Source organism: Tripterygium wilfordii, chromosome 9 (genome assembly GCF_013401445.1).
Source record: "Tripterygium wilfordii isolate XIE 37 chromosome 9, ASM1340144v1, whole genome shotgun sequence".
NCBI lineage: Eukaryota > Viridiplantae > Streptophyta > Magnoliopsida > Celastrales > Celastraceae > Tripterygium > Tripterygium wilfordii.
In genome coordinates this window covers 12,387,078-12,408,503 of record NC_052240.1, presented here as the reverse complement: position 1 = coordinate 12,408,503, position 21,426 = coordinate 12,387,078, and the positions used below count along the sequence as shown (strand labels likewise).

The 21,426-nt window shown below is 36.9% G+C and overlaps 2 protein-coding genes and 1 long non-coding RNA gene across 4 annotated transcripts; 1 reads left to right on the top strand and 2 right to left on the bottom strand.

The window, feature by feature from the left end:
• Positions 1 to 1,483: 1,483 nt before the first annotated feature.
• Positions 1,484 to 10,425, bottom strand: LOC120005604 (arginine--tRNA ligase, cytoplasmic-like). Its single transcript, XM_038855341.1, has 5 exons — positions 9,576 to 10,425; positions 7,583 to 7,669; positions 7,130 to 7,304; positions 6,176 to 6,245; positions 1,484 to 1,988 (listed from the first exon to the last, which is right to left on the bottom strand). Exons 2-5 carry the CDS (start codon positions 7,592 to 7,594, stop codon positions 1,931 to 1,933), a joined length of 315 nt encoding a protein of 104 aa, XP_038711269.1. The 5' UTR covers positions 7,595 to 7,669; positions 9,576 to 10,425; the 3' UTR covers positions 1,484 to 1,930.
• A 2,948-nt stretch (positions 10,426 to 13,373) lies between these two features.
• LOC120004791 (alanine and glycine-rich protein-like) lies at positions 13,374 to 13,917 on the top strand. Its single transcript, XM_038854091.1, has 2 exons — positions 13,374 to 13,664; positions 13,869 to 13,917. Exons 1-2 carry the CDS (start codon positions 13,410 to 13,412, stop codon positions 13,887 to 13,889), a joined length of 276 nt encoding a protein of 91 aa, XP_038710019.1. The 5' UTR covers positions 13,374 to 13,409; the 3' UTR covers positions 13,890 to 13,917.
• Positions 13,437 to 17,493, bottom strand: LOC120004792. Of its 2 annotated transcripts, none has more exons than XR_005469645.1 (4): positions 17,176 to 17,493; positions 16,889 to 17,082; positions 14,352 to 14,499; positions 13,437 to 13,659 (listed from the first exon to the last, which is right to left on the bottom strand). It is a non-coding gene; the product is annotated as an uncharacterized LOC120004792 (long non-coding RNA). The 2 variants fall into 2 exon arrangements; XR_005469644.1 differs by having other exon boundaries at positions 13,437 to 13,629; positions 17,176 to 17,490.
• Between the last annotated feature and the right edge of the window lie 3,933 nt (positions 17,494 to 21,426).

Here is a 21,426-nt window from a genome sequence, read left to right as displayed (position 1 = left end):
TGATCATTATGAATAAGTGGTGAATGTTTTAAGAGCCCTACATCTGTGTGCGTAATTATGAGTATCTCACTCGACACATGACACGTGGATTGAGGTTTAGGGCATTATTTTTTTTGATCAAGTAAAATTAAACACCATCAATGATGATGTTTGTGTGCATGCTAGTTAATGTTTTCTCACTAGGGTGCAATTATCTCAAGAGACATGCTAGTTATAGTTATATGGACTATAATCCGTAGGCACGATAGATTTATGGAGCACATTTTGCTTAACTAAAGCCCGAAACAAAGACGGTTTTTTAAAAAGGAGCCCTCCGAGTCCGAAATCCGAATTACTTGTCCTCCACTCATAGGATACCACGCCTACAGACTCCTTGAGTCCTTGAAAGTTGAAGCCCACTATATATTTTGTTCCGCCAGATCTGCGATCCACTACTACTACTCGTTTCAGTCCTTTTGCACTACTATTTGATCAGAAAATGAAGGGCACGGGAAAGAGCACGAAATACAATGTGAAGTCCGACGAGAGAAACGACAGGAAGTCGGCGACTGGCATGAGCGGAACACCCAAGAAAGGAGGGCATGGAGGGAAGTATACTTGGGCCGGTGACGGCTACTCACAGGCTGAGATCGGGTTTGAGAAAGGAGCCATGGATGCTAAGGATCCCAACTTTGAAGATCCAGAAGAGACTGAGATTGAGACTAAGACTGCTACTGCTACTGCCTGATTTGATCTTTCTCTGATCGGGATCGTCTATGATAATGTAAATAGTTTCTGATGTAGGGAGGTTGATCTGGTTTTGATTAAAAATAATTGTTCCTCCTTGGATTTCTGAATCGAATCAGTACCTGTTTGATCTCGTCTTGCCGATTAGATAGTGTAACTAACTAATTATACTTGTTTGCCTTCCGTGTTCATAATTGATAGTAGTTATCGATCGATGGTAGTGTGTTTATTCGGCTGTGAATCGAAATATTCAAAGGAAATTAGGCTGGAGTGAATTAATTGAAATTTTTTTCTTTTGTCTTTTTAGCGACCTGATTGTAAAAGCTCCAAAGCCTCCAAATATTTCACTGACAACGAGGCAACGACTTTACCCTCATAAGTCATACCCTGCGGGTCAACAATATTACAGGCCCAAGAATGATGACCGTTTGGTCCAGCCCATAAGGCCAATGTGTATGCCCAGATAAACTTGTCAGGCCCATTAAACGGGAATGTTCGGATCCAAGCCCGGATTTACACCTTGATATTGCCTCCGTTGGAGATGGAATCAATGACCAGGAAGTTTTGGAGTCGGTGTTACAAACTCAAAATATGAAAAGAAGAAGAAGTTAATTCTAAAAGGATTTTGTGCAATCTCTGCTGAAAATTGATTTAAAAAAAAAAAACCAAACAGCCCCTATTTCCTCTCCAATTAATATGCAATTATTTTGAATTAAAGTTGACAATGTCTATGATTTGTTATTGAATGCATATATCATATTTTTCTATATGGGATCAACTATGGACTATATACATCCTCTGCAATTATAGACAATCTTTACCATAGCCATCTATGCGAGAGACGCGCATGTCTATATAACAAGTGGATTTTAATTGCACAAATTTAATAGAAACAAATTTGGTGGCTCTCTCTGTGTATATATATATATATACCCTGCCTAGCCTTAGCAGTTAGCAGTTATCCGTCGCCCTCCTGAGTCCCGATTCCTGATTCACATCTTTTAACTTTCTTGATGGAGCTGCTGCCTCCAACCTGTCCATGGTTGGTGTTTGCAGATGGTGATGAAGATGACAAGAGTGGCTATATCTGCACACTCACATCAAGCCAAGCCTTTCGAAGCACAAATCTTCCAAACCTGGCGAACAAAATGCTATGGAATTGCTGTTACGGATGGTTACTATTGTCCGATAAAGACACCAAGAGTCAATTTTGTCTCTGGAATCCTGTGACCTCTGAATTAGTGAATTTGCCCTCACTGGACCTGAAAACAGAGCAAATCATTAATGATGCTATTATGTACCCCAATGTTAATGGTACTGAAAATAGGGGCGTCAACGCTATGGTTTTCTTATTTGATCGTGGGATTCGTTCGATTATATATTGTAAAACCGGAGATAAAGATTGGACTTATGTATCTTATGCTAAGGAGATTGATGCTATTGCAAATAATGAGGATGACTTCAAAGATGCTCTTACCAGTCCTGTTTTTCTGAATGGTTGGTTGTATGCTGAAACCTTTGGTGCTTCTGCAAAATTAGTTTCAATATGTGAGATTGATGAGCCAACGCATATTGACATCAAGGAATATTGTGACCAACCATTATGCGGTGGAATCACCGCGGCTTATCAGTTTGTAGTGGTTGAATCAGTTGGTGAACTATTCAGAATCATTTTCACAATTGGAGGGGTCAGATACAACGAAGTCGTAGGCGTGGAAGTTTTTAAGCTGGATCAAGTTAAGTTGTCATGGAATAAGGTCACAAATGATGCAGAGGTGGATCAAGTCACATTTTTCGTAAACGATCATTGTGCATTCTCCTGTCAAATTACCAATAGTGAAGGAGAGATTAAAAGCGGACTCATATATTTCAGAGAGTAAGTGGTTGATGAGCTTAAAGAGGGACATCAATATTTTGGAGCTGAGGATATTAATCACATCTTCAACATTCAAGAAAATAACCTCTCATGTTTTTGCCAAACTTAAGGTGGAAAATCCCCACCTCATGTGATCAATTTATCTGGGTTATGCCTGATTTAAGGTCAATTAGCAGACACGCTGATCGAGATTTGGAAAAGGGAGAGAATATCAACAGGAACGGAAGAGAAATTGTTGAAGAAGATGATGATGAAGATATTGAGAAAATAAAAAAGAATGATACAAGAAGTAGTAGTGAGGAATTAGAACAAGGTCCTTTTTCTCATCTTCCACCCGATATTTTAAGATTGGTTGGTAGATGCTTTGATGATCCGATTGACTACATCAATTTCCGCGCTGTTTCAAAGAATTGTGAAGCAGTAGCACCTTGTATTCAATGGAGAAGGAGAGGAGGTTGTTCAAAGACTTCTCCAATGCTCATGTTCAGTACAAGTAACACTAATATCCATAACTTTTTAGATCCCAAATTTGGCAGTAAATATCAGATGCAAGTACCAGAGAGAGTAGTGAATGCAACAATTCGCTACTCAAGCAAAGGGTGGTTGTTAATGGCTACTTACGACAATACTGAGATGTTTTACAATCCATTCACAAAAGAGATAATCGAGTTACTGAGGCCACCTCCGTCGTACATTAGAGGCTGCACGGCTGTTTGCTTTACATCTTGTCCATCTTCTTCAGATTGTACAATTTTGGTGGTTAATGTTGGCATAGGTCCGATTTATTTCTACTTTTATCGCACTGGACAAGAGCGATGGACATCAACAAGTAGAGAGAACGATTTTTTCGCTTTCTCAATAAATCATAACAATCCAGTGTTACACAATGGTGCCTATTATGTTCTTTCTCAGCAAGGACAACTAGGAGCATTGGAATTGCTAGGCCAAGAGTCGAGTTGGGATATTCTTGAGAATCCCAAAAGACCATGCGATTGTTTTGACCAAAATTTTTCGTTAGAATGTGATGGGAGAGTCTTATCAGTTTTTATCGGTCGCTTTGGAGGATGGCTGCAAGTTTTTGCACTAAATGACACTACGATGGTTTGGGAGAGGGTGAGAAATTTAGAAAATCAGACCTTGTACCTGAGTCGTTCATCATCTTTTTCGACATTGACAAAGTCCAAAGAGATGGGGAACAAGATCTTCCTTTCAAGATACGATGACAATAGCAGCCTTTTCTATTATTCCTTGGAGACAAAAAATTATGAATCATTTGTCAACAACAATTCTGGGTTCGAGTTGTATAACAACTCAAAGGAGCCCCTATTATCAGGTTGGATTGAACCTACATGGTATGGTTGCAAGTTGGATTGACCAAAGTAATGATGTTATGGATTTCAAAGTGTATATATATATTTAATACACTCTGTCGCTGGCAAGGCTAGTTGTTTTCGTTATCTTCCGTTCAAGACACCAACAATCAATTGTGTATATGGAATTGACCTCTGAATTAGTGAATATGCCCTTACTGGAACTGAAAACAAACAGAGACATTAATTAATAGCGCTATTATGTTCCCCATGTTAATTATAACAATGGGACTGAAAATAGGGCTATGGTTTTCTTATTTGATCGTGGAATTTGTTTGATTATATTGGAAATGGGTAAGTACGGAATTAGCCCCTAAACTTTGCTTTTTTGATCAAAAAAGCCCATGAATGGGCGTTAAAAAAATGCTGATTTGGCACAAATTACATGACATGGCATTGGGAAAAAAAAACAAAAAACTCACATGAAAATGACGGGGAAGCCAACTATACCCACCTCTATCACCTAAAACATACAAAAAAAGAAGGTTGCTGGTGCTGTTTCTGTGTTATCAACAAGAACAGAGTTGTGTCTTCTGGTTTTTGGGTTTGGTTTAGGGGCTATTTTGGTTCGAGTTCCCTTCTTTGATTTTGGATTTCAATCTTGGGTATTTTGGGTTTCTATTTTGCGTTTCAATCTTGGGTAGGAATTCTGAGTTTCGATTTTGTTAAGGGTTCTGATTTTGGGCTTCGATTTTGTTTAGGGTTTCAATTTGTTCACTAGTATTACGTTTCGTTTTTTCGAATGTGTGGAAGGTTTCGAATTTGGGGGTGAATTCAGTTTTAGGGTTTAGTTCAGTTTTGGGGTTTCATTCGGTTTTAGGGTTCTGTTCATCATTAATTGAAATTGAACTTAAATGTATAGATCGCTGTATAAGTGAACCAAAAATGCTGATGAGGAAGAAGAGAGCTAATCGGGTTCCTCCAACCCAGATTCAGGTGGGTATTTTTGTAGTTTTTGAATTTGGTTTGGTTGTTGTTCTTTTATGTTATTGAGTTTGGTAGACAATTCGATTTCAATTTTTGCGGGGTTATACTAGTTCTGATGGGGGCATGGCATTGAAGAGATAGAAGAAGAGGAAGAAGAATTCCTGCCAGAAGACACAAAGATGATGAGGAACTGATTGCTGCAAGAGAAAAAAAAGAGAGGAAGATGATGGTGACAATCTAGGAAGCACCGACTCGGATGCGGGGACACGGGATGCGAGTGCGGGAACGCGGGGATTCGCAAAACCTCAAAGAATCCTGTATTTGAGTGCGGAGGGACTCGGCAAATAAAAAATATTTGAGTATGAAATCCCACTCAAGATGATCATCATATAAAGAATAAATGAGCCTTGTTAGAACTAGTTTTTGATGAAGGCAGTATTATGCTGAATCTCATCTATTCTCATCCCCATGTGAAATTCAAGTTTGATTTGGGGATTAGATTCTCAGATTTCTAAGGGTTGATGTTCATTTTGAGCCTTGCTTCTTCTCTTTAGATTTTGACATCGATTTTCTCTCTTATTGTCAAATGTTATCTATTCAAAAACTTCGTAGTCAAATTGTCGTGATTCAAATGACAATTTGAGTCTGATTTTTTTTTAATGTTTTCATGTCGAGAACTTGTGTGTTATTTTGAGGTTAGTGATGTGAAATTGTATTGCTTTGATATTTAATAATTCTTTATTTGGGTTTATAGTATCCGAAATTTAATTTCTGTTTTTTGTATCATACGAACCTCTCCAAAGATATGAGGTACATCAAAAATGTGCAGAGTGGGATAACTAACAAATATTTTAAACATCAAAAAGAATAAGCAGTTCTAGTGTAATATTTTTCTTTTTGAATGGTATCACTGTAATATTTTCAGTGACATCAAACATTATTTACTTTTAGCACATTGCTATTGTAATAATTTCAGCAAAAACGAGCTGGTACCGATGGGTTTATACATTATTCAACTAATCAATCATGTCAAGAAGAAAACTACATTGGACATATAAGAGCAACATTTGGGAAATCTGAACAGTACGGGCAAAACAGAAAAAATGTAACATATCCTCTATCCACATTTCCGACTCATACAAACCACAGCATATTCTTAACACATTAAGTAAATATGACGCATAACAACATCGCAAGCAAGGATGCGTATTGATGATTACGAGAATAATAATTCATTGTCACAAACGAAAAGGTAAAAATGGCATAGGTAGCTTACTTGACAGCACCATAACCAACAGCCTCAGCAGTATGCTCAAGCACCTCCTCCGTCCATTCTTTATCTATACCTAAAGAGGAAAAAAGAAACATGTTAATTCATTCTAAGCATATACTTCAAGACCCTAACATATTCAATAAATACAACATGAATGAAATAACACCATACTTGTATTAGACACTTTAATTCCGAGCAAATTGAAAAAAAGAAAAGAAAAAAAAACAACTAGTCCAAAGTTTGAACGATTAGAAGACACGCCCCACTATAACAAAGGAGTTTTTGGCTACTTGAGGTACAGTATCATCAAAATATGATTTCTTCTCTCTTCAAAGGACATGAGTTTTGGATAAAATCATTTATATGAATGAAAGTTCTGAAGAAAAAAATAATCAAGGCTGATTCCTTCTCCTTGACAAAGGTCATGGGCATTAAAGATGATATAGAAAAATTGGTGCACAGACGTATCAGAGTTAGTCAGTCAGCTTACTTCTCAGGATATTTAGAGATGGTTAATTTTCTATTAAAAACATAAAAATAAACATATTAAGAAAAGCACTTGGGGAGTTCTAAAAAATTATTTAACGGTGAAAAACCTTGACCAGATGAGACATTTGAAAAAAAATATATATTTCATTCACAAACAAAGGAAAATCTGTCACATCCCCAACGTTGCACACATTAAATGAGAAAAACTAAACGCAGAGACATCTATTTCAAAATTAAAGAGAGGTAACTCTTTCCCATCAAGGTACTCCTACTCTGTTTCCTCCATAGTCCATACTTAACAAAAAACAGTTGGAGGCCCTTTGCTCCATAAATAATTCAATACATAACTTGTGCGTGTGTGTGATTGAAATGATAACACTCTCGATACGAAGGCTATACGAACGAAGGTTAGATCTTAGAAAACCAAATGGTGATCTTATATGGGGGAAAAGAAGCTCAACATCATACCCTGCTCAATTAGTGCATCTTTAATCCGGCTCATGGCTGCAACAAGTAAATCAACTAATCGAACTACCTCCAAAAGCATTTTGCTATCCTCGACTAGAACTAGGCCAAAACCAACATGACTAGTTTTTTGGTATGTACTATCATCATCTGGGAGCCAACCCGCACGCTCGGTAGCCTGAATTAGAAAAGAAAAGAGAATCTAGATGTTAACCCACAATTGCTGTGTGCCAGGACTATCCCATAATCTAGAAGGGTGATGAAATGGGTGAAGAGACTGTTACGTACGGAAATCAGAACAGTAGCAAAAAGTTTAACAATGATGAGAAATAAATGAATTGTTGTTGAAAGCAATTTTCTGAGGGCAATAATAAAGAATGCAAAGAACTCAAAAATGACAGTAAAATGAGAGGAAAAACTTATAAAGAAATACATGATACGGCAGTTGATACATACTCTAAATACCATATCAAAAGTGCTGCTGCTGGCCAAAATCAAGTGGCATGTACAATCCACTCAGCTTTCTCCTCGTTAAGGCGATACCTAAATGTTGCAAACAATACTTTCAATAAGAAATATGATTAATGATTGAAAATTCAGCTAACTGAGAAAGAAAGCATTAACATGTCAATCATAAATGAAAAATTACTTTGTCATCATATTAACATCAAATCTCGAAGGAGATGGTTGACAGCAACCAGATGTAACTTAGATGCCATGAACAAAGCAAACACTCTGTTATAATAGGAAGCCTTTGAGAGGGAAAAAAAAAACACAAATTTGTTACCCCAAAGTAAATTAGAGAAGGAACCAAAAAAAAAAAAAAGAATGCTGACAAGAAACTGAAGAAAAGTGGAGACAAATTAAGAAGCAAGGATTTAGTAAAGCTTTAAAAATCAGTAATTATCAACATTGCAAGTTAAATTATGTTTGCCTAAAAAAAACCCCTAGGAGATTCTTTACACAATGATGATTACTCAAGAGTTAAAGCACAGGAAAGAAGATGGTGGGGCACTTCAACATTAACTGAGGACTTCCCGAGCATTTTCAGCTAGACTAGAGTCAGTGTGTGCGTACTGATCAGCAACAATGCCCCTGGGTCTCCAGACTTTGAAACACGACCTTACCAATAATGGGGCGGGCAAACAGTCCTTTCACGAAGCATTGAAGGCCAATAATTTTAACAAGAGGAACTACTGCAAGTACCAGACTCATCAGAGAGATCGCTTTAGCTATCATTTGAATTGCTTAGAAAGATAGAAATGCCAAAATTTTGAAGAACAACGAAACCTCTATAATTTTGGTTCTGGAAAGACTTTTAGAGGTATTAGGTTCTGGTTGTACTGAGTGAAGGAACATGTAAATATTCAAATAGAAAAAAACTACTCACATCAAATGGAAGGGATAATTTGCACAAGGAGTTTACTCAAGGATCACAAAATTATTAACTTCAATTAAAGGAGCAATCAACGTCAAACTTGAACGAAAAAAGATAAATTAGAAGGAAAAAACGACAGCAACCAAATCAGTGGAAGCATAGTTGTAACCACCATCACTCTTCACAACAATATGAGGTATGCTGATCCCTTTGATAAAGATAACACGAGCACCCTCACTTTCTTCAACCAATCCTTGGTTACTCAATGCATCTATAACCCCTGGAATGTAAGGATTATAAAAGCTTTCTCCCCGTAGACAAGGAAACAATCACATGCTTATATATGTAAATTGCTACTTATAGTCTTGCTTATGGTTGTATCAGATACAAACACACACACTTGCATATTTTTAGAAATAATTTTGTCTCCCCCATGCAGAATTAATAAGTTAACGGACCCATCTTTAAATTTCATGGAACTTCAATGAAAGATTAACGTTTCAGAGTTCAGATACCCGTCTTTAAATTCCACGAAACTTCAATGAAAAATCAACAATCCCAAAGAATTAAATATTTGATCAAGAAAAGACTTAGTATGCTCATAGAAAGCTGGACAAGACATTGGGGCTAAATCATACGAATGCAACCTAAGGCATTGCCAGTTACACAATGAAAGATCACATTATTGTGACAGAATTTGAACGCCCGTCAAACCAACCACCAGGAATAATGACAGCAAGGAAAAAAGATACAACTAGTCATTATGACGATACTCAACTCTTCATAATAATATTCAGAATGTTTGATACAATTTCGCCACTGCCACATTCAAAATTAACTTGTAAAAACCTTCATTATGAAAAATCCATGCATCAATGACATAATCCATAACTTGTATGAAATAATTGGCCCAAATCTAGAAGGGAAATAGCTTTAATTCAGTGTTCAAAAGCACAAACATATGATTTATGCTTAAATATAGTGGCTGCAAAAAACATAGATGTGTAATCAACCAATTATAATTAAAAAATAAAAAAGGGAGTCCATTTTGTATATTTCCAGCTTGCATACCATTGGTGATCCCCGAACTTTGCAGTGTAGGCAGCAGCCAAAGGCTCTACATCTGGCTCATCGGAGACTGTTGTTCTAAGCACCTGTTCAAACAATTGAGCCAATAGTTGCTTCATAGTGCCATTAATTTCTTTATTCTGTGCACAGTTTTAGAAACAATTGAACACGGCATAGCACAATGTCTTGTTCAAAAAAATATCGACAAAATCAGTCGAACAATTCAAACTAAAATTCTTTTCTTTGCACCGAGTCAATAGAATTACACGAGTTACAAAAGCATTTAATTTTGAAATAGTAATAACCTAGTGAAAAAGGTAACTAAATATACGGTGTAGATTCGAAGAAATTGTCTCTGATATGTTCCACACTGCTTGTAGCTTCCCTAAAACATTGAAACAAAGCAATCTAAAGGCATAATCGAAACATATATTTGACATCCTGATTCTATCGGACACTAATCATTTTTTAAAAAACAGAAAGGAAAAAAAGTGTAATTCGAATCTCCGTTGCCTTCCATTTCTTTCTTCAATCATACAAACAGAAAAACTGAAAATTAGCTTTCTATAAAAGCGTAAGACTAGACGGACGAAGAGTGAGGGTTCGAGGTATCACTGGAGGAGAAGAGTGGAAGTAAGAGATGCGACTGAAGAACAGCGGAGAAGGAGATACCGGCGCAAGTAAAAGGCTTAAGGACGTTATCGTTGCTGCCTTGCTGGTTTTTTTCCCCCTTTCTCTGAGGGGCTAAGCAGAATGCCAGAATCCCCCAATTCCGTCATCCGCCGCGGTTCCTGACGTTCCCGCCGTTCCTGGCTGTAGAGGTGTCATGTGGGCCGATTTGGAATGGCCCACATGGTGGCACCGACTTGATGGCCCGGGCTGGGCCATAAATTTAACTACCTAAGGAGGGGCCTACTAAAGGCCCTAGGCCTGGTCGGATCTGACGGACCTGCTTAATATAATAATATATATATTATTTATATTATATTAGTATTATATATTTTTATATACTAAAAAAATTGTATTATATATTTTTATATACTAAAATATCGTATTAATACACTAAAATAATATTAATCTACTAATACAGTCAGATTTTGTTAGGTTGAAAACTATCTCATTAATCTCGTCTTCTCCGACATTTTGCTCTTTTTTGTATGGACAATAATACCCTCAAAACTAGTTGGGTATTTTGATCTTTTAAATTGATTTGTTTATATTTTACCGTGAAAATCATCAAAATGGCCCAGAACAAGCCTTTTATAACTGTTAGGGGAAAAATTACTGTGCCACGCGAGCTGGGCCTCGTGGGCTGGAGAACCCAACATAACTCATTAGCCGGTGAAGCATATATGGGCCGGACCGTCACGGGCTCCTGAGCCATTTGCCATCTATAACTGGATGCTCTCCGTATCCGTATATTGAATAAGTGTTTTTGGTGGGACCCTTTGTTTTGGGCACGAATGGACAAGTTTTGTTTTTGACAGTCATCATAATGTGGGGATTGGTTTCACCCAGCTTATTAGTCATTTTTATCTCACAAGACCCATAATAGTTTCTAAAGAATAAAGACTAGTTTAGTAGAAAAAATGAAGAGTTCCTAAGGTCATGAATTATTATTTTATGATGTAATAATTGTCGTCACCACTTCACGTGCATAATCAAATGATAGGATGTCCAAACCAGACACGCCACATCAACATCTAGTGTGTATGTAATGTACGACAAATGAAGCTATCAAGTTGGGAAGTTCCAGCCATTTTGGTCTGATTAATAACCTGATGACAAGAGTTTTACCAACTCAGTAAGTGCATATCCATACACGTAATGTTTGACATTGATCACTATTCACTCTGAAAACGCAACAAAATATATATACACACATATATAAACTGAGCTTCTATATGTAAGATTTGTGTAATCCTTCAGGATTAGAAGACTAAAGCCATTTCTTATGCAATTTATGGCAAGGTTAGTCTATTTTCGTAGCATGTTTACCTACTTCAATTCCTATTTTTTGCTAGCTTAATTGGCAAATTAACATGCCAGGTGGTTTTGATTTCCAATTCAAACGTCCCAAACTCAAATAGCATTATTGCTTTTGGATCAAACCTGCTCGATCGATGGTCATATGCAGCAACACCCTCCAAAGTCTCAACTACCACAAAAAATGCGGTTCCAATCTTTCCTAAAGCAAACAAATTAAATTGGGAAATGCAGATCATTCTTCAGTATTGGTGTCCATGATCGATTTCGGTCAAAAAAATTCTTCGATTTTTTGACATAAATTTAACCGTCTATTCGATCAGTTATTGGTGATTTGGTATATTTTTTTCGATTTTCGATCGATTCTCGATGTATCTTTTTTTCTCGATGAAGTTCCCATACCCAACGGATTGAATATCATAAAAGAAAATAAAAAAGAATATATTTGGAGATAATGACAATTTCTTTCATCAATATTAATTTATGTAGTTTGCTGTTTGTATTTATCTTCTTCTACATTCTTGTTTTTATTCTTCTTTTGCCAGCTGAAGCGTCTTTGACCCAAAAACAGGCAAGTTACAAAATATGGCACGTGCTATTCGGAGTACTTGTTGTAAAATTAGTCAAATGGGTTGATTTATTTGCTTCTTTAGGTTGAAAGTTGTAAAATTTGTAGAATGGTGTGTCATTTAAGGCCGTTGAAAATTTGAGGGTAAAGGGTGAAATGATAATTACCGACTAACCATTTCCCATCCTCCTACGTAAACGCCTAAACATCATTTTGTTTTCACCCACACTGTTCTCACTGAGAGTTTGTATCAATAAATTTTCAACCTCCTAATTAATTGACCAAATCAGGATTGGTTTAAATCCAGACAACCAAATCGGATAATAACCTAATCCGGGTTAGAGTCCGGACAAATAAATCAGACAAGATTTATTTGTTTAGACACTAACCCTATTTTTAAAGAACAAAATATTGTGTTTAGATGCAGATTTCGGACATATAACTTATGTCCAAACTTGATTTAATTCGTGTGGACAAATTCGATCATCCGGACCATACAGAATTTTACCACTCCTACTGTGATAGCTGTTAGAGGAGCAAACTGACATTTCAAACAAATAACTGTTTCTAGTCGTTACTCTACCAAGCCAGCCAGGCCTCATGGGCTGGATAACCCAACATATAGCCCATTAGCCGGAGAAGCATATATGGGCTGGAGGACCATCACGGGCTCTCGAGCCAATTACCAACTCTATCAGGATGCTTCCGTATCCGTATATTCTATTAGTGTTTTTGGCGGGACTCTTTGTTTTGGGCACGAATGGACAAGTTTGTCTTTGACAGTCATCATAACGTGGGGATTGGTTTTACCCAGCTTAGTCTTTATTCTTGATAGGTAAGAAATTGATTTAATGTCATTTTTGTCTCACAAGACCCTTAATAGTTTATTTCATAACATAAAAGAAAATAAAAAAGAATATATTTAAAGATAATGACAATGTCTTTCATCAGTATACATTTATGTAGTTTGCTGTATGTATTTATCTTCTTTTACATTCTTGTTTTTATTTTTCCCTTGATAGCTGAAGCGTCTTTGACCCAAAAACAGGCATAAGTCACAAAATATGGCATTAGTCAACTGGTGTGCCATTTAAGGCGGTTGAAAATTTGAGGGTAAAGGGTGAAATGATAATTACCGATTAACCCTTTCCCATCCTACTACTAAAGCACCCAAACAACAGCCATTTTGTTTTACCCAGGCACTGTTCTCACTGACAGTTTGTAGTCCTCTGGTTTTAGGTCAATCAATTCACCTCCTCTGGTTTTAGGTCAATCAATTCAAGATGGGCGGACGAAATGATCCTTGCAAATTCTGCGGGAAGGTTTATTTTGATTGGAAACAAGTTCGCAAACACCTACAAATCTGCCCTGACAAGAAAGACAGCCAAAATGGTTCAAGTTCAGGAGGATTTGGAGCTGGTGCCGGAAGCAGTGGAACAGGCGCTGCTGGTGCTGGAGGCAGTGGCACAGGCACCCGAGGGAGTGTTAAAGATGATGGGAAAACTGGAAAAGATGATGGGAACAGCGGAAGAACTGGGGTAAGAAACAATTTCAACTTATCTTATGAAAATTTATATTATCAAGTAATCAATTCAAATATGTATTTTAAGAAAATGTACCCCCCGCCTAAAACAAAACAGAGACACAGTGAAACAATCAATCCACTCTCCAGAATTTCAAGTAAATATAATTACAATATTATATTAACAATATTTTGCTTTCTAATATTTTTGCAGAAGCAGAAAGATGACGGCGCCGGGTGATGGATGATGGATACACATATGTATATAACTTGTTACTAGGTATGAACATATTATCATAACTCCCAAGGGGTTACTAGGTATGAACATATTATCATAACTCCCAAGGGGTTACTAGGTATGAACATATTATCATGAAACTGTGGCTATGCTCACCCTGTGAATACTTTTAAATGATATTTAGTATCATAATCCGACACTTGATTCTTACCCTGTAAATACTTTTAAATGATATTACAGTTTGATACTTTAATAATCCTTGTTTCACTATTCTCACTTATCTTTCTTGATAACGTCTCCTCAATTCACTTTTTCAAGCTGTTTACTTAATGATCAAGTTAATTACATTGGAATTAGATTTAAGTAACTCATGCAAGCATATTTTAACTTGTTCAAAGAAGGAGATGTACGTGCTGATTGTTATGCGCTGAAGAACGCAAAATTTTTCTTTCTTTTTTTTTTTACCTGCAACACCGACTTTTGCAAGACCCGTTGGACCCAATAAAGCTCCGCATTTTTTCCGCCGCAAAACCACACATCCAGGGACCCAACTCAACCCCTCTGATAAATCCCAGTCCACCACAAGATCGCCCAAGGAACCACTTTGACTGGTCTGCGTCCATTCCCACACAACAACAAAAAAAAGGTCAAAATTTTCTTAATTCACAAGACTAGCAACTTAAAACAATATCGCAGAAAACAGTATCAAACTCCATAGAACAAGCATTTAGGTTTTCAGATACGAGCAATATAGATTGCAATTCAAAAGGATGACTCTTTAAACAACAGTTGGGGAAAAAATCATTGGTGGTGTGATAACAGCTAAACCTGAATTCTCAAGGACGACTATCGAAACAATCAACAAGAGTTGATTTCTGGAAAATTATGGGTGGTGATTATTGCTCTAAGGTTGGAGTGTTGGACAAATCATGTCAGGCAAAATTAGACAATAACATGATCGAGGGAGAACTCAGGGATGCAAGATCAAGAAGATAAGTGTAGAAAATGAAACCAAGTAAGAATGCCACATGGTTCCATTCCAACTAGAGTTTAGATCCAAAAGATAAAAGAACCTGATGATCAGAACATACAAGACATGAAAACAATATGCATCATTCATCAAACAAGACAGTCAGACAGTATACTATCTATGCATCATTCATCAAACAAGACAACCAGACAGCGTACCATCTAAGGTCTAAACAACATCAAAGAAACAGAAATTAAATTTCAAACCCCAACCAGGTTGTGGTGTTTCTCCCTACCCAAATCAGTCCTTCCCTCTCTGTCTAGCGTGCGGCCTGTCATCGGTCCGTCTCTCGCTTGGATTCTTACTGACAAATTGGATTCGAACCAATCAAGCTACTTGCCCTTTAGTAGATTGTGAGTGGTACGGCTGTAAAAAACCGAAATCCGAACCAAAATATTTCATTTGGTTCGGTTTGGCAGTTTTCGGTTCGGTCTCGGTTTAGGTTTTTATGAATATCGGTTTTCAGTTCGGTTTGGAAAAAACCAATCCTGTTTAAAACCGAAAAACCAAAGTGTACATAGTGTCATATTATATATAGTTTTATACTATATTACCAGTACGTGAGTCCACTGTCACTCTGTATCTCGTGTTACCTAGTTGCTTTTACTGTTTTGCACCGCCGGCATAGATGCCACTCTGAAAGTTGACGCCTGATGGAGACTTCGATAACTTCAGCTTCCCCAGCTTGGATTTAGAGAGACAGCTGCCCCAAGTGGGCCCCTTACAGTCCTTTGGCAAAGCTGGGTTGAAATCCACTAATGATTAAATGGGCAAATCCATTAATTATTAAGCCCATCATGGACAACGCTGGGTTTAAGTACATCATTGATAAAATGGGCCAATGCAATTCTAGCATATTTGGTGAGAAATTGTAATCCCATCATTTGGTGGAAATGTGGAATAACTATTCCATTCCAGTATTCCACATCAATAGTTGCAACCAGAATGGTCTTCTCACATTTTATTCCCAATTCCACCTCAATTTCTTGCAAGCAAACGGTACACCTCACTACCTCATCTGTCCTTTTCGGTTTGAAACCGTGCAATCCGAATAATAGCGATTCGATTCAGTTTTGGTGACAAATAGTTTTGGTTTGTGTAAATGACAAACCAGAAATTTTGGGTTTGTCCGCTTTCAGACCCAACCCGAACCGAAAACAGAACTTCCCCCCTAACTAGGTTTGTCGTCGTCCTCATTTATAGTCCTCCTAAAATCAATAGCATTTCGTCGGAATACATCCTGTCTTTTCACCTTAGTAGTCCTATGCATAGTCAGTACTATAGCCCCAATCATGGCTACTAATAAAATCAGACTAGGAAGTAGGAACCAAAAAACAGACGAATAGAATATAAAGAATTAAACCTGAAGTGACACGAAAGACTGAGACAGTAAATAATCAGAAACATATAAATAAACAACAACATATAAATAACAAAATAGTGAAATAATAGTAATATAGCAGTATATAGACAAATGTCTTTGTTTACATAAGTAGCTTTTCTTTCCCTCACAATGGAGGGAATTTACAACAGTAATCCCATTTGAGGTTCTATACAGTCAACAATGGCAACACAAAAGTAGGTGATGCATAATCCACTAAATGGGTTAGGTATGGGAGGAATAAACACAATCTTAATCGATTCAGAACAAGATTTGAGGATACCACAAAGTATATTTGGTTGGTGTGAAATTTCTCAGCACTTGTGAATATATAGCCATATAGGTGTTACCTTTGATTTAAAATAAGAATTGAGTGAATTTAAGTGTATTAGAGATTGTATTGCTTTACATTTGTAATAAAAAAAAGTCAACGTTTTTATCATAGTTGGTTAAAAAATAATCATGGTTAACTAATACACTGCTTAATTACACAGAAAATAGAAAACAAATTTGCAAAACATGTTTTCTATTCCTTACAAAACAGAAACAGAAAATAGAAATAGAAATGAACAGAAAACAGACCAAACGTACCCGAAGTGTCGCGAAAGACTGAGATGGTAAATAATCAACATCCGTCAAGCCTAAAGTCTGAATCTACGGCTCAATTAACGCCAACTTCAGGGGCCGGGAATGAAGTCCAAAGCTCATTTTCTTCGCTCTGCCTCTGCTCCTCTTGATTCTGTTGTTCTAGACAACAAAAAGAAAATTCCGGCTTCATCATCTCTCTGAACCATACAAACATGATACGACCATGAGATTGACTTGGATCATGATTGAGATATTGAAAATAAAAACAAAACAGCATAAAACTTCAAAACCTCGAGCAGAAGTCTCAGATCAGCACACGCAGACAGTCCAAGCCATAACCGAGACCTTCAGATCTGACCTTTATAGAAGCATATACGTCGATTTTTCTTTGGAGAAGAGAGATCCATGAATAACAATAAAGTGAAAAACCACATCAAAGACCACCAGAGAAAATTACGTATGCAGCAAAAGAACGAGCCCTTGTAAGATACAGATCACGGTTGGTGCGCTTTTTTTTTTTTTTAATGGAGGAGATGAGAAGTTGTTCTGGTTTAGGTTTTTGGTTTGGTGGACGAGATTGAGAATTGAATTGCGTTGGGATGGTCACATAAAAGGATTATTCCAGTAAGGTAAAACTTAAAAGGACCAAGGATAGCTTAGAGCATCCACAGTGATGTTTGAAATATCAAGCACTTCAAAATTATTCTCTCTCTTCTCCTTTATACTACGTGGCACAATTTAATTGGATGATTAAATCTCACAATATGCACTATTCATCAACACTTCATACATTCCAACACTCCATACTCACTTTCTCTATTTTCTCTCTCTTCCTTTTTATCATCTCTTTCTTCCTTTTCATATCTCTCTCTTACTTTTCATCTTCTCTTTCTTCCTTTTTATCATCTCTCTTCCTTTTCATCACCTCTTTCTTCTTTTTTATCATCTCTCTTCACTATTCATCAACTATATACATACTCCAACTCTCAAGTATCATTTTTCCACAACTAAATTTTCAAGCGTCATTTTTCACCCATTGTGTGCATGTAGCGCTATACTTATCAAAAAAGTAACATTTCAAATACTTAAAATACACTCCATTATATCCATTGTGAACATCTAGCACTTAACTTATCAAGAAAGTATCATATCAAGTAATTCAAAATCATCCCATTGTGGATGCTATTAGTCATTCCAAAATTCCATTTGTCTGTCCAAATATAAAATAAAAAAGTGAACAGTGCAAATCTATAGCCCTGAACAGTGAACATCATCCAAGTTTAATGACCGTTTAGATTCGATCATTATTACTAGGGGTGTAAAAAACCAAACCAAACCAAACCGTAATCCAAACCGTAAACCAAACCGGAAAAAATCATTTGGTCCGGTTTTTTGGTTTACGGTCCGGTTTCGGGTTAGAAAATGCATGTTATTCGGTTTTCGGTTTACGGTCCGGTCTCAACAATTATAATTCGGTTTCAAACCGAAAACCGAATAGTAATTTATGTTTAATAATATTTTTATAATTTTATATAAATAAAACAATATATACAAATTAGTCTTTCGGCCCAATTTCTTTAGTCTTTTGACCCAATTTTCTTCTTTGGCCCAATCAGAACAGATACATAATGTAGGTTTACAGGTTCAGAGATAAGAAATTCATATATACAAATAATTATCCGGTTTAAACCGGTAAAACCGAAAACCAAACCGAAATTTTCAGTTCGGTTTAAAACGGTTTGTACATATTAAACGGTCTGGTCCGGTTTATAAAAACAGCAAACCGAAAATATTCGGTTTCGTGGTTTCCGGTTCCAAACCGAACCGTTAAACCGAACTTCCACCCCTAATTATTACTCTCCAAAACGGCACCGTTGAAGACGGTCAAATTTAGGAGGCCCTTTTTGTCTGTTCTGTCAAAATATCGTATGTCATGGAGCTACAATATAAATTGTAGATACAAGGGTACATTGATTTAGTACTGTTATCGTTGGGTTGATCAAGCAATTTCGAATAATTGTATCGAAAGTATTAGATATTCATAAACATGTGGCATGTCTATGTGATTTCTTTAATAAAGTTTATTTTTTTTTAATCTTTATGACATGTCTATCTGACTTGTCATCTATATTATGTAAATTTATGTATGAGAAAATTATGAATATATACATCATTTTAGTAATTAAATGAACATTTTCCCAACCAAAAATGCCTATATACAAGTTAAGTTTTTTTTTCTTTAAATAAAAGTATCTTGTAAAACTGGTGCAATTCCGAGAAGATGAAAGCAATTACGCACAACCGTTGCCGTTTCTTCACCAGATCAAGAGTCGATGAAGATTCCATGGAGCTGCTCGATTTCATCCATGGGCCATGGCGCTACGCTGATTCTAGAAATTCTGTGGATGCCCTATAGTGCAAGGATCGGGCTTTTGATCCTCTTGGACTTGGGCTCTCCTTGTCATTATATTATTGGGCTTTTAGTTATCCTGATAGAGTGTACGTATGGGCCTTGTTTATGTTACATGGGCTTAGGACTATTAGATTACATTAAACACGCCTTCACCGGTGATGTGAGATGTGCTATCAAAATTTTTTTGGCATCTCGCTTAAAAATTGTGCGGTGATGTGCACTGTATAATACTTTAGAAACAGGTAGGGGCTCCTTAGAGCAACCGTTGCACGTTGAGAAACTACCTTAAAACCTATCTAAAGATTGGAACATATGCTGCAGAGACCAGATGAAAGAGCAAAACCCTCGTATATGTGGGCAATATATATACATACATACTATATACTAACACGGAGACCTTACATGTAAATGAAGCTTTGACAACAGCACAATGTATTGAAATACGTATAAAAATGAAATCCATAACATCATTATAAATCAATAAATTGCTAAAAACATCAAAATAATTAATAAACACGGGAGGATGTATTTTTCTAGGTTCAATCCTCTAACTTGAGACCATACCATGTAGGTTCAATCCAACCTGATAATAAGGGCTCCTTTGAGTTGTTATACAACTCCAACCCAAAATCGTTGTTGACAAATGATTCATAATTTTCCATCTCTAAAGAATAATAGAAAACACAGCTTTTGTCATCGTATCTCGAAAGAAAGATCTTGTTTCCCATATCTTTGGACTTCGCCAATGTCGAAAAAGATGATGAACGACTCAGGTACAAGGTCCGATTTTCTAAATTTCTCACCCTCTCCCAAACCATCGTAGTGTCATTCAGTGCAAAAACTTGCATCCATCCTCCAAAACGACCGATAAAAACTGATAAGACTCTCCCATCGCATTCTAACAAGAAATTTTGGTCAAAACAATCGCATGGTCTTTTGGGATTCTCAAGAATATCCCAACTCGACTCTTGGCCTAGCAATTCAAGTACTCCAAGTTGTCCTTGCTGAGAAAGAACATAATAGGCACCATTGTGTAGCACTGGATTGTTATGATTCGTTGAGAAAGCGAAAAAATCGTTCTCTCTACGTGTTAATATCCAATGCTCTTGTCCCGTGCGATAAAAGTGGAAATCAATCGGACCTACACCAACGCAAACCACCAAAATTGAACAATCTGAAGACGATGGAGAAGATGTAAAGCAAGCAGCCGTGCAGCCTCTAATGCATGACAGAGGTGGCCTCGGTAACTCGATTATCTCTTTTGTGAATGGATTGTAAAACAACATCTCAGTCTTGTCGTAAGTAGCCATTAACAACCACCCTTTGCTAGAGTAGCGAATTGTAGCATTCACTACTCTCTCTGGCACTTGCATCATATATTTACTGCCAAATTTGGGATCTAAAAAGTTATGGATATTAGCATTACTTGTACTGAACATGAGCAATGGAGAGGTCTTTGAACAACCTCCTCTCCTTCTCCATTGAATACAAGGTGCTGCTGCTTCACAATTCTTGGAAACGGCGCGAAAATTGATGTAGTCAATCGGATCATCAAAGCATCTACCAACCAATCTTAAAATATCAAGTGGAAGATGAGAAAAAGGACCTCGTTCTAATTCCTCACTACTACTTGTTGCATCATTCTTTTTCATTTTCTCATCATCTTCTTCTTCTTCTACAATTTCTCTTCCGTCCCCGTTGATATGGTCTCTCCTTTCCAATTGCCGATCAGCTTGTCTGCGAATTGAACTTAAATCAGGCATAACCCAGATAAATTGATCACATGAGGTAGGGATTTTCCACCTTAAGTTTGGCAAAAACATTGAGAGGTTATTTTCTTGAATGTTGAAGATGTAGTGATTAATATCCTCAGCACCAAAATAGTGATGTCCCTCTTTAAGCTCATCAGCCACAAACTCACTGAAATATATGAGTCCGCCTTTAATCTCTCCTTCAATATTGGTAATTTGACAGGAGACTGCACAATGATCGTTTACGAAAAATGTTACTTGATCCACCTCTGCATCATTTGTGACCTTATTCCATGACAACTTAACTTGATCCAGCTTAAAAACTTCCACGCCTACAACTTCATTGTATCTGACCCCTCCAACTGTGAAAATGATTC